This window comes from Colobus angolensis, unplaced genomic scaffold (assembly GCF_000951035.1).
Source record: "Colobus angolensis palliatus isolate OR3802 unplaced genomic scaffold, Cang.pa_1.0 Scaffold44, whole genome shotgun sequence".
Lineage (NCBI taxonomy): Eukaryota > Metazoa > Chordata > Mammalia > Primates > Cercopithecidae > Colobus > Colobus angolensis.
Genome location: NW_012117821.1, coordinates 1,232,472 through 1,244,499, shown reverse-complemented (window position 1 = coordinate 1,244,499; position 12,028 = coordinate 1,232,472). Strand labels below are relative to the sequence as shown.

General features: G+C 61.0%; 2 protein-coding genes across 3 annotated transcripts in view; one reads left to right on the top strand and one right to left on the bottom strand.

Moving 5' to 3' along the window:
• MAN1B1 (mannosidase, alpha, class 1B, member 1) overlaps positions 1–6,905 on the top strand; it is a 24,011-nt gene extending 17,106 nt beyond the window's left edge. For both annotated transcript variants that reach the window (XM_011957260.1, XM_011957261.1), the window contains 5 exons: positions 3,902–4,092; positions 4,414–4,534; positions 4,989–5,186; positions 5,270–5,401; positions 6,112–6,905. In XM_011957260.1, coding sequence (XP_011812650.1) covers positions 3,902–4,092; positions 4,414–4,534; positions 4,989–5,186; positions 5,270–5,401; positions 6,112–6,315 — 846 coding nt within the window. In that variant the 3' untranslated portion in view covers positions 6,316–6,905. The remainder of the gene's footprint in view (positions 1–3,901; positions 4,093–4,413; positions 4,535–4,988; positions 5,187–5,269; positions 5,402–6,111) is intronic.
• A 1,450-nt stretch (positions 6,906–8,355) lies between these two features.
• On the bottom strand, positions 8,356–12,003 carry DPP7 (dipeptidyl-peptidase 7). The gene is made up of 12 exons (XM_011957259.1): positions 11,895–12,003; positions 11,687–11,826; positions 11,431–11,594; positions 10,887–11,004; positions 10,732–10,813; positions 10,479–10,645; positions 10,272–10,332; positions 9,639–9,757; positions 9,401–9,557; positions 9,217–9,281; positions 8,636–8,706; positions 8,356–8,539 (listed from the first exon to the last, which is right to left on the bottom strand). Exons 4-12 carry the CDS (start codon positions 10,989–10,991, stop codon positions 8,404–8,406), a joined length of 963 nt encoding a protein of 320 aa, XP_011812649.1. The 5' UTR covers positions 10,992–11,004; positions 11,431–11,594; positions 11,687–11,826; positions 11,895–12,003; the 3' UTR covers positions 8,356–8,403.
• Positions 12,004–12,028: the final 25 nt, after the last annotated feature.

Genomic DNA, 12,028 nt, shown 5'->3' with positions numbered 1-12,028 from the left:
GACGTTACACACATTCATGCTATTGCAGGCATACAGGTCGGTGGCATTACACACATTCACGCTGTTGCAGGCGTGCAGGTCGGTGGCGTTACACACACTCGTGCTGTTGCAAGCATACAGGTCGGTACATTCATGCTCTTGCAGGTGTGCAGGTCGGTGGCGTTACATTCACGCTGTTGCAGGCATACAGGTTGGTGGCGTTACACACACTCATACTGTTGCAGGCGTGCAGGTCGGTGGCGTTACACACATTCACACTGTTGCAGGCGTGCAGGTCGGTGGCATTACACACATTCACGCTGTTGCAGGCGTGCAGGTCGGTGGCGTTACATTCATGCTGTTGTAGGCATACAGGTTGGTGGCGTTACACACATTCACGCTATTGCAGGCGTGCAGGTCGGTGGTGTTACACACATTCATGCTGTTACAGGCGTGCAGGTCGGTGGCGTTACATTCACGCTGTTGCAGGCGTGCAGGTCAGTGGTGTTACATTCACGCTGTTGCAGGTGTGCAGGTCGGTGGTGTTACTTTCACGCTGTTACAGGCATACAGGTTGGTGTTATTACACACATTCATGCTGTTGCAGGCATGCAGGTCGATGGCGTTACACACATTCACGCTGTTGCAGGCGTGCAGGTCGATGGCGTTACACACATTCATGCTGTTGTGCAGCCATCACCTTCATCTCCAGAACCCTTTTCATCTTAAAACTGAAGCTCCCCTTCCCCATCACACAGTGACACCTCATGTCCCTCCCTAGTCCCTGGAAAACACTATTCACCTCACTGTGTGGAGTTCCTCGTGTGAGTAGGATCCCTCACGATTTGTCCTTTTTTTTTTCTTTGTTTGAGATGGAGTTTCATTCTGTCACCCAGACTGGAGTGCAATGGTGCAATCTCAGCAAACGATTCTCCTGCCTCAGCCTCCCAAGTAGCTGGGATTATAGGTGTGTGCCCTCACGCCCAGCTAATTTTTGTGTTTTTAGTAGAGACAGGATTTCACCATGTTGGCCAGGCTGGTCTCGAACTTCTGACCTCATGATCCACCCGCCTCGGCCTCCCACAGTGCTGGGATGACAGGCGTGAGCCACTGCACCCGCCTGATTTGTCCCTTTATTTGAGCTCCTTTCACTCAGCGTCTTTAAGCTTTATACGCGAAGACGTTTCAGAAATTCCTTTTTAAGGCTGAATATCTGCTGCGTGGCCATGCCACTTTTGTTTACTCCTCCCTCCGCCGGTGGACACCAGGGCTATGCCATTTTGGCTGTTGGAAGCGCGGGTGCACACACCTGCCTGAGGCTCTGCTTTGGTTCTTTTGAGTAGTAGAAATGGAATTGCTGGATCACGTGGTAACTCATTGTGTAATTGTTGAGGCCCCACCATACTGTTTTCACAGTGGCGAAACCATGTCACATTCCCACCAGCAGTGCCCAGGGCTCAGCCTCCACACCCTCGCCAGCACTCGCTGCTTCCTGTTTTGTGGGCCGTGGCCATCCCCGTGGCCCTCACATGGTGGTTTTGATGTGCATTTTTCCCAAGTGACGAACGGGGCTGGGGATTAGTTCATGTGCTTATTGTCCATTTGTGCATCATCTTGGAGAAATGCCTGTTCAAGTCGTTTGCCCTTTTTTTTTTTTCTTTTGAGACGGGGAGCCTTGCTGTGTCACCCAGTCTGGAGTGCCGTGGCGTGATCTCGGTTCACTGCAACCTCCACCTCCCAGGTTCGAGCGATTCTCTCGCGTTAGCCTCCCGAGTAACTGGGACTATACCCGCCACCACACCTGGCTGTTTTTTTGTACTTTTAGTAGAGATGGGGTTTCGCCATGTTGGCCAGGATGGTCTGGAACTGACCTCTGACCTCAGGTGATCCACCCATTGGCCTCCCAAAGTGCTGGGATTACAGGCATGAGCCACTGTGCCTGGCCTCTTTTTTTTTTTAAACTCAACATAATTCATAGATTCTCTGCCTGGTGTTTTATTTTGTTGTTGTTGTGTTTTTTTTTTTGAGACGGAGTCTCACTCTGTTGCCCAGGCTGGAGTGCAGTGGCCAGATCTCAGCTCCCTGCAAGCTCCGCCTCCCAGGTTTACGCCATTCTCCTGCCTCAGCCTCCTGAGTAGCTGGGACTACAGGCGCCCGCCACCTCGCCCGGCTAGTTTTTTTATTTTTTAGTAGAGACGGGGTTTCACCGTGTTAGCCAGGATGGTCTCGATCTCCTGACCTAGTGATCCACCCGTCTCGGCCTCCCAAAGTGCTGGGATTAAAGGCTTAAGCCACCACGCCCAGCCTGTTTTGTTTTTTTGTCTATCTCTGTTGCCTGGGCTGGAGTGCAGTGGCACAATCTTGGCTTACTGCAACCTTTTCCTCCTGGGTTCAAGTGATTCTCCTGCCTCAGCCTCCCAAGTAGCTGGGATTATAGGCGCACGCCACCACGTCCAGCTAATTTTTGTATTTTTAGTAGAGACGGGGTTTCACTGTATTGGCCAGTTTGGTCTCGAACTCCTGACCTCAGGTGATCCACCCACCTCACCCTCCCAAAGTGCTGGAATTACAGGCGTGAGCCACCGCACTTGGCCCACTTCCTGTTTTTTTAATTAGGTAGTTTGTCTTGTTGAATTGTAGGAGTTCTTCATTCCGTATAGTGATTCCATATCAGAAGTGGGATTTGCAAATATTTCCTTTCATCTGTCGGTTTTGTTTTTACTTTTTGTTTTCTATTTTTGAGAGACAAGGTCTCAGTTGCCCAGGCTGGAGTGTAGTAACCTCCTGAGTAGCTGGGACTACAGGAGCTTGCAGCTACACCAGACTAGTTAAAATTTTGTTTAGAAAACCCGTCTCTCTTTTGTAGAGAGAGCATTTTGCCATGTTGCCCAGGCTGGTCTCAAACTCCTGGGTTCAAGCAATCTTATCACTCTGGCTTCCCAAAGTGGTGGGATTACAGGTGTGAGCCACGGTCCCTGGCCTCTTTTTACTTTGTTAATAGTGTATTTTAATAGATAACAGATGATCATTTTCATGAAGCACAGCTGGTCTGTTTATTGTTGCTCATGCATTTGGCCTTACGTTCGAATCCCTGTTCTTCTTCATGAGCTGAACACATCCCTCTTTAGAGCAACTGTGACCCCTTGTGGTGAGAAGTGCAGCCCACACCATCCCCGTGAGGCTCCCATGCAGACGTTTAGAAGGCGTTTCCACTGCCGCTCAGAAAATGGCCCCAGGCGCCCATGGGCACCCCCACGTCACCAGGGCCTCTGGTTGCTGTAGGTACACAGGGATAAGCAGCCAGGCCTCGGAGGCGCTTGGCATGGGTTTGGGTGTCTGCGTTGTGTGGAGATCCGGAGAGTCCTTGCTGGGCATGCCCTAACGTCCCGGTACCCTGTGCCCCGCTGTGGGCCGGGACGGCTGGTGCTGCCGGCTGGGCGTGAGCCCTGAGGAGCTGAGGGTGGCTGTGACTTGGAGGACGAGTGGGAGCTCCCCAGGAGGGCGTGGAGCCGGGTGTTTCATATCATCAGGAGCAACACTGGGCTCAGAAGGCAGGCACACTTGCCGCCCCTCCAGAGCCGCGGCTGACGGCCAGGTCTGGCAGGCTCTCGTGAGGACAGTGCCTGTGGTTGTCAGATGCTGTCCCTTCGAGTAAGGGATGAGAGCCATCCTGAAGACGGGTCAGCTCTGTGGCGACCGCCTGTCGGGAGCAGTGACATTCAGGTGTGTTGCACTGGTGGCTGTGTGGTGTGGCCACCAGGAGCCATGTGGGCGAGGACAGCTGTGGGCTGGGCACAGAGCTCTCTCTGCTGGGAGTCAGTCGGTGCTGGGGCGAGGGGAGGCATAGCTCACAGAGCCTCTCTACGGCTCACCCTGCAGCTCTCCCCAGGCAGTAAACCCACTGTCCCCCTTTCTGCCGCAGGAGGCCGTGGAGAAGGTGACGCAGCACATCCACGGCCTGTCTGGGAAGAAGGACGGGCTAGTGCCCATGTTCATCAACACCCACAGCGGCCTCTTCACCCACCTGGGCGTGTTCACGCTGGGCGCCAGGGCCGACAGCTACTATGAGTACCTGCTGAAGCAGTGGATCCAGGGCGGGAAGCAGGAGACACAGTGAGGCCTGGCCCACGGCCCCCCAGCTCCCGCGGTCCCCCACTCCTGCTGCCCCCTGCCCCACTGTGGGTCAGGAAACCGCAGCCGTGCCAGGCCTGGCCCAGGCATTTCTGTGGGGAGCGTATTCATTTACTTCTCACCGTGGCCTCTGGGGGGATGAGGGGGGCATCGTCACTGAGGGCCATGGGCTATGCAGGGTGGCACCTTCTGTCCAGCAAGGGCCAGGCCTGCTGTGCTTGTGTGGGCCCAGCACGTGCCTGTCCCTGGTGCCACCCAGGACCCGTGCACCATCCAGGTAGAGGTGACTGCTGGCGTCCACAGGTTGCTGGAGGACTACGTGGAAGCCATCGAGGGGGTCAGGACACACCTGCTGCGGCGCTCTGAGCCCAGTAAGCTCACCTTCGTGGGGGAGCTTGCCCACGGCCGCTTCAGTGCCAAGATGGTGAGTGTGTCCGTGGGGCCTTCCGGCCGCTGCCCCTTTTACCTTGGCTTCCAAGGTGCCTGAGTCATGATGTCGAAAAGAACAACGGAATCCTGGCCATGGTGCCTACGTGGAGGCCCTAGGTAGACCATGGCTGCCTGGCCAGGCCTGTTTTGGCAACAGGGCAACGAGATCTTGTGTGGCACCCAGGGTGGGCAGGGCTTCCCCAGAGCAGCTCCCTCCCCCAGCCCTCCCCGTGCCCGGTGTGCAGCAGGTCCTTGGGTGGTGTGTGGGAGCCAGGTTGGAGGGCCTGGCCCAGGCGGCTCCACTGTCCCATGTCAAGTGCCCTCGCATGGCCTCCCCTCCCAGGGTACCGGGGCCGAGGCAGCGCTGGGCCCCCACGTTGGCTGCCCGTACAGCTGCAGGCTGAGGGCCAGACCTCGGATCTGGGGCTGAAGAGACCCTCTGATTCCAGGATCACCTGGTGTGCTTCCTGCCAGGGACGCTGGCTCTGGGCGTCTACCACGGCCTGCCTGCCAGCCACATGGAGCTGGCCCGGGAGCTCATGGAGACTTGTTATCAGATGAACCGGCAGATGGAGACGGGGCTGAGTCCCGAGATCGTGCACTTCAACCTTTATCCCCAGCCGGGCCGTCGGGACGTGGAGGTCAAGGTGGGCCTGGGCCTGGGTTGGGGTCTGTCAGGAGGAGGGTGCTAGCAGGGCTGGCCTCGCCCTGAGCTCTGCTCTGCCCACAGCCGGCAGACAGGCACAACCTGCTGCGGCCAGAGACCGTGGAGAGCCTGTTCTACCTGTACCGCGTCACGGGGGACCGCAAGTACCAGGACTGGGGCTGGGAGATTCTGCAGAGCTTCAGCCGGTTCACGCGGGTGAGTGTCTGTCCTCGCCCCTGTGGTCATGGCCACCGGGCCACAGACACAGCTGGGCTGTGGGGCTCAGGCTGGCCCCACCCTTGGTGGTGGCTGTCACCTGGGTGGGAGGGGGTGGGGTTGCTGCAGCCTCAGGGTGGCCACCCTGCAGGTTGGGGGCCCCGGCATCTCCATCCCCACTGAGCTTCATGGTGTGCGGGACCCAGAGTACTCAGAGGGCCTGGGCACCCCTCATTGACATCTCTCAGGACCTATCTGGGGAGGATCCCTGCTGTGGGCCCAGCATCCCCCCCAATTTAGGAGGCACACACCCATGCCATCCCCACTGTGGGCCAGGCCCCATTTCAGGTCATGCCCTCCACGTTGGAGCCAGATGAGGCCTGAGTCACCTCCTGGCTCTGCTGTCACCTTGGTCTGAGGCCCCTGCTGCCTCAGCTCCCACCGTCTGCCCTGTGTGAGGCAGCTGTGAGGCTCTGAGCGCAGGTTCTGGGGGAGGCAGTTTCTGTTGCGGTCGCTTGAGGGTTGTTGGCATCTGCAGGTGGGCTCTGGTGGAACCACTGCTCGCCCGGGGGTGGCCACCATCGAGGCACCCTCCACCCCGAGCCTGCGCTGGGGGCTGCGTTCACCATGAGGTGGAGGGCGCTTTGGTGATGAGGCTGAGGGGGTGCAGGGTGACCCCGTCTGGTGACGAGGCCCTGGCTGTTGCGCAGGTCCCCTCGGGCGGCTATTCTTCCATCAACAACGTCCAGGATCCTCAGAAGCCTGAGCCCAGGGACAAGATGGAGAGCTTCTTCCTGGGGGAGACTCTCAAGTATCTGTTCTTGCTCTTCTCTGACGACCCAAACCTGCTCAGCCTGGATGCCTACGTGTTCAACACTGAAGCCCACCCTCTGCCTATCTGGACCCCTGCCTAGGGGGCACGGCTGCTGGCGTACGGACTTCGGGTGGGCGGAGGCGCCTTGCTGGGTCTGTGGCATTTTTCCAAAGGCCCACGTGGTGCCGGCAACTGCTGAGCGGCCCGGGCTCCGAACTGGCTCTGGGCTCCCCTCGTCTCTGCTTTCATCAGGACACCGTGAGGCTGAGTGAGAGCCGCAGTCTTTGTGTGGGGCGGGGTGGGCCGGGCCACTGGAGCCTGTGCCAGCGTCCTCCAGAAAACACGAATCATGACTCACGATTACTGAAGCCTGAGCAGGTCTCTGGGCCGACCACAGTGGGCTTTGAGGTGGTCCCTGGTACTGTGGTGACCGAGTGGACAGCGCAGGGAGCAGCTCTGTCCAGGCTCGTGAAGCCTCAGATGTCCCCAACCCAAGGGTCTGGAGGGGCTGCTGTGACCCCACAGGCCCGAGGCTCCAGGGCTGGCTCTGGTGTTTACAAGCTGGACTCAGGGATCCTCCTGGCCGCCCCATAGCGGGCTTGGAGGGCTGGACGGCAAGTCCATCTGGCTCACAGGCCCCTCCAGTGGAATGGGTCTTTTTGGTGGAGATAAAAGTTGATTTGCTCTAACCGTGTGTCTGCTGTGCCTATAGGGGTCTCTGTGATGGGAAAGTCCGGGTGGATGTTGGGGAGAAGCTATTCTTTGGGTCATGTCTCAGAATTCAGTTTCCTGAGACTGGACTCCAGCTGTCCCCTGCTGGGGGGCAGGGAGAGGCCATGGGGAAGCTCCATGTCCCTGGCCCTGTGGGGCAGATGCCTGGCGGCAGGTGTCCTTGCTCCTGCGTCTCACATGGCCAGCTTTCCTGCAGGGCTGGCACTGAGGGGCACAGGTAAGGGATACATGGGCCCTCGGGTCAGGCAGCTCCCAGCGGGCTGGCATGGCTGTGGCCCTGAGCCCTGGGCTGTGGTGGCAGCGTCGTCCTCATCATCACTCTACTGCTGTCCCTATCCCAGGGCTGACCCTGGGCCTTGGCTGGGTACCCCTGACCGTGAACCAGGTGACCTCTTAGGGCCGCACCCCTCCACTCTCCCCTGTGAAAAATCTGTCACCTTCACTTCCAGAAGACTTCCCTTCCCTGGGAAGCCAGAGCTGGTGGCAGCACAGGGGAGGGCTACCTGGACCCAGCCCAGGATTGCTGGCCTTGTGCCCCCCTGTGGAGGTCCGGGCCCAGAGTGTGGGCCTCGGCTCTGTCCCCACAACCCCCAACATCCCACAGCAGCCACCTGTGTCCTCCTGGGGACAGTGGGCGTCCTGGGGCTTCCTCTCCTGCCTCACGCTGGGCTCTGACCCCGCACTCCTTCCTCTGTGCCTGGAAAGGTGAGAACAGCAGCTGCGATGTGGCCCTGGTGCTTGCGCCTTGTCACGGGGGGCCCAGCGCTGCCCCAGACTGCCCCTTGTCACGGTGAGACCAGCACCACCCTAGCCTGCCCCTTGTCATGGGGGGCCCAGTGCTGCCCTCCTGGACCAGGTTTCCCATGGCCGGCGGAACGGGCAGGACTAGGGCAGTGGATGGGGCCTGAACAGCCGGAAAAGCTGCACCTTCTCCCTCTCACCTGGACCTCTGAGACTAATGTGCTGGGGGCGTGGCCCCAGAGGGGAGGGGACAGCAACTGCCTGCCCCTTGGGGGCCAAAAGCACTGTCCAGTGGCCTTCCCTGGAGGGGTCGCTGTGTACAGAGGATGTCAGGGAAGGAGTCACCTTGGAGGTGTGGCTGCCGCCTCCGTCTGCCGCGGCTCAGCACAGTGGGGCTTCCTTGGGGGGCAGTGCCCACCCTGGCCTGTGCGGGATGCACTGCATCCCCTGCCCTGTCTCTGAGGGTCCCACGCCCCCAGCCCGCATGTGGGCCTCACAGAGAGGAAGGGGACATACATGGCCAGTCTTCCAGGCGTTTATTCAGCTCCTTCACTGTGCCGCCAGCTGCTTCTTGAGTGAAGCCCACACGCTGGGCCGGCCACGGTGCGCTGAGCTTCGGGGACCCAGAAGGTGCAAACACAGGGCCGGGCTTGGGCAGCCGCCTCCTCCCTCCATTCACTCCATGAGGAGCCTTGAGACCCTTCCAGTCCTGTGCTCAGAGTCTGAGTCCAGACGCCCCACGCAGAGCTGGCTGCTGCTCACGCCTGGCTGCCTTTACCCACTCGCCGATGATGGTGGCCTCCAGCTTTCGTGCCTCAACCACAGAAACAGGATCTTCGGGGTGGGAGGCTCTGGGGAGGGGGCACAGAAGGGGCCCATCAGCCCCAGCCCTCGGTGGGCCTGTCCCACCCAACCCGTGACCATCGCCAGGCCACCTCCCTCCATACCTGAGGTCGAGGTGGTGCGCAGCCCCCTGGATGGTGATGGCAATGACTGATGCACTCAGGTTCCTCCGAATCTGTGGTCAGCAGAAAGAATTCCATCAGGTGAAGGAATGGGGCCACCGCCCAGCCTCCATGGACCCATTGGAGAGGAGACATGAGAGGGCGGAGTCGAGAGTCAGTGTTCGTCAAGCAACCAGAGAGAGAACCAGCCGGAGACGGAGGCGGGAAGTGACGAGATGGGGCAAACCCGGGTAAGACAGGAATGGGGTAGGGGCCAGGCGAGGGGCCTGTGATCCCAGCACTCCGGGAGGCTGAGAGGGGAGATCGCTTGAGCCCAAGAGTTTCAGAACAGCCTGGGCAATACAGTGAGACTGTGTCTCTACAAAAAAACGTTTTTTTAAATTAGCTAGGCATGGTGGTGAGCGCCTGTAGCCTCAGTTACTGGGAGGCTTGAGCCTCAGAGGTTGAGGCTGCGGTGAGCCCTGATCTCGCCACTGCACTCCAGCCTGGGCAACACAGCAAGACCCTGTCTCCAAAAAAACAAAACAACCTAACGGGGTCACAGGGCCCAGGCCAGGACTCACCCCGCCCCCTGCCCAGGGGTCCAGGTTCCCGTTGAAGAAGATGATGTTGCTGGCGGCTCTGAGATCTGTAAGGGGCAGAGAAAGTGGTGATGTGGGCCCCTCGTGGGGGCTGTGAGCCGTGGACAGGGGGTGCAGAACTCAGGGCAGAGAGCAGGACGCTGCCCCGCCCCTGACCCAGCCTTACCGCCCCCCCAGAAGCTGGTCAGCAGCCAGTCGGGCCGGGGCCACACGCCCCAGGTGTCCAGGCAGTACTGCTGGCGGCGGTCATCCGTGAAGGGCAGGTCGGGGAACATATCGGTCACATTGTTGCTGGCGAAGGTCAGGTTGATCTCGGTGCAGGCCTGAAGGTGCCCCAGCCTGAGTCAGGCCAGCCCACACCTGCCCGTGCCCCAAGTGGTTCCAGGCCACCCACAACCCCACACCTGGTAGTCCCAGGCCCTGGCATTGGGGCCAGTGCCGCAGCCGGTGGGGTCAGCACAGCTGCGGTAGAGCCGGTAGATGTCGTAGCAGTGCTCGGAGCCCGAGGCGTTGTAGACCAGGCCTGGGGAGGAGAGGCGCTGGGGTCCAGCAGCCACACACAGACACACCGTGGGCTCCAGCCACCAACCTGTCCCGCCTCGGAACGGTTCTGCAGGGGGTCTGGGGCTCTGGGATCTGTGTCCCAGTGAGGAAGGCCCTCCAGACTATCTGCTTGGAGGTCAGTGGGGTCTGTGCTGCCAGCCCTGGGCCTGACTGTTGAGGGCCCTCCCACTCCCCACGGGGCAGGGTGGGGCCTGCTGCCCTCTGTTGCCCTCCGTGCCTGGGGACTCCAGGGTGCCCTTGATCAGCACCCACCAAGCTGGACCTGGCTACAGCCAGTGCTGGGAGAGTCCCCCAAGGATGGCCAGTGCCTCCTGCAGGGCTTCTGGGAAGGTCGGGCTGTCCACCCCACCACAGCCCTGGGGCAGGAGGCAGAGCCCCTGGCCGGGCTACAGATCCTCACCCTACCCGTCCCCAGGACCCAAGCCAAGCCTGGGGTCTCCACACTTGCCCATCTGGGGCCAGGGGAAGGGCACCTGCCAGCGCTCGCAGCCCCGTGATCCTCTGGGCCTCTCTCAGCAGCCGGTCACAGCCCACCTGGGGTGCAGGGGCAGCAGCGACTCAGCAGGGTCCCCTCCACCAGCTCCGCCTCCCTGGCTCCCAGGATGAGGTCAGGCTGCTGGCCACCCGCCTCAGGACGCTCCAGCCGGCCTCTCCCTGTGCCCCGGGAGGAGGCACCTCACCTTGACAGGGTTGGCGGGGAGGGGACCCAGGAAGTCGGTGGGGTAGGGGTAGTCCATCATGGCCAGCACAGTGAAGGCATTCCGGGCGAACATGAAGAGCTGGGTCAGGTCCTTTTCGTCTGACAGCGGCTGGCAGGTGCCAAACTCCCAGCGGACCGTGTCGTAGGCTGCATGGAAGGGGCAGAGACTCAAGCCTTGAACACAGCAGGCGCTGGGGCGGGTCAGGCAGTCGGGGGCGGTGGGGGGGCTTCACCTCCCTGCAGGAACAAGTCCTTGATCTGTCGGAACGCTTCCCGCACACCCTGGGTGCATTTGGGACTCTGGCCCTCAAAGTCCTGGGGGAAAGAGACCGTGCTCACTGCAGCCGCCGTCCCTTAGGGGGCCTGGAGGACCCCAAGCCTCACTCACCACCGTGACGTCCCGGAAGAACTGGTTGGAGTCGCCGAGGCCTGCCACAGCTAGAACGGGCGCGCTGGCTGCCAGTGCCCCCGCCACCAGGTGGGGGTACTTCATCCTCAGGTAGGCGCTGAGCATCCCCCCATAACTAAGCGAGGGACACAGGGTTAGGGCTGCTGCCCCCAACACCCCATTTCAATCTCTTTCCCTCCTCAAGGGCCCACAGGTGCCACAAGGAGGATGACACTTCTGAGACCCACAAACTCTGACCCTGGGCCTGGTGCAGGTGCAACCCTCACTGGGAAAGGCCGCTAGTATGGCCAGCACATCCCAGCTGAGCAGGTGGCTGGCAGGACAGGCTGGGAGGGCTTCCTGGAGGAGGCAACACTAAGCCTAGAACCCCTGCCTGAGGCCTTAGGAAAAGGCAGCGGTGGGAGTCAGAGGGGAGAGGCCGGGCCAGCTCGCAGCCACCTCTGCAAACAGTGGGGAGAAGGGCTGGGGTCGCTGGGTCGGGGCAGGGGAGGGAGGGGGTGCGGAGACCGGGGGAGGCGCCTACCTTCCACCAAAGGCGATGGCGGGGGCGTCCTGGGCCCCGAGGTCGCTCCGTAGCGCGCGGAGCAGCTCTGCGAAGTCGGCCAGGGCCTGCTCCACCGTCAGCAGCTCCGTGTGCCCGCGCTGCGTGGACCGCGCACCGAACGGCAGCGACTTCCCGTAGTAGCGCTGGGGGGAACTTGCCATGGAGCCCGGCCCCCAGACCCCACCCGGCACCCACGTGTCCGCGACCCCCACCCGTGACCCCGCCCGGCACCCACGTGCTCCGCGAAGACCAGTAGAGCGCCCTGCTCGGCCGCGAGCTCCACGATGAAGCCCGAGTTGTTGGCGAAGGCCCACACGTCGCCCTCGTTCCCGGTGTAGAAGAAGATGGGCCCCTCGCCCCGGATCCAGAACCTGTCTGTGGGGAGGGCGGGTGAGGCGGGGGTGCTGGGGGGCGGCCGGCCGGGGCCGGAGCCGGGGTCTCACCTGACACCAGGAAGCGCTGGGGGAAGGTCTGGTTGCCGAAGCGCTCGAAGTTGAAGTGGTCCAGACGCTGCTGGAAGAAGCGCTCCTGGAAGCCGGGGTCCGGGGCGCTGTGGGCTGTGGGGGGGGCGCGGACC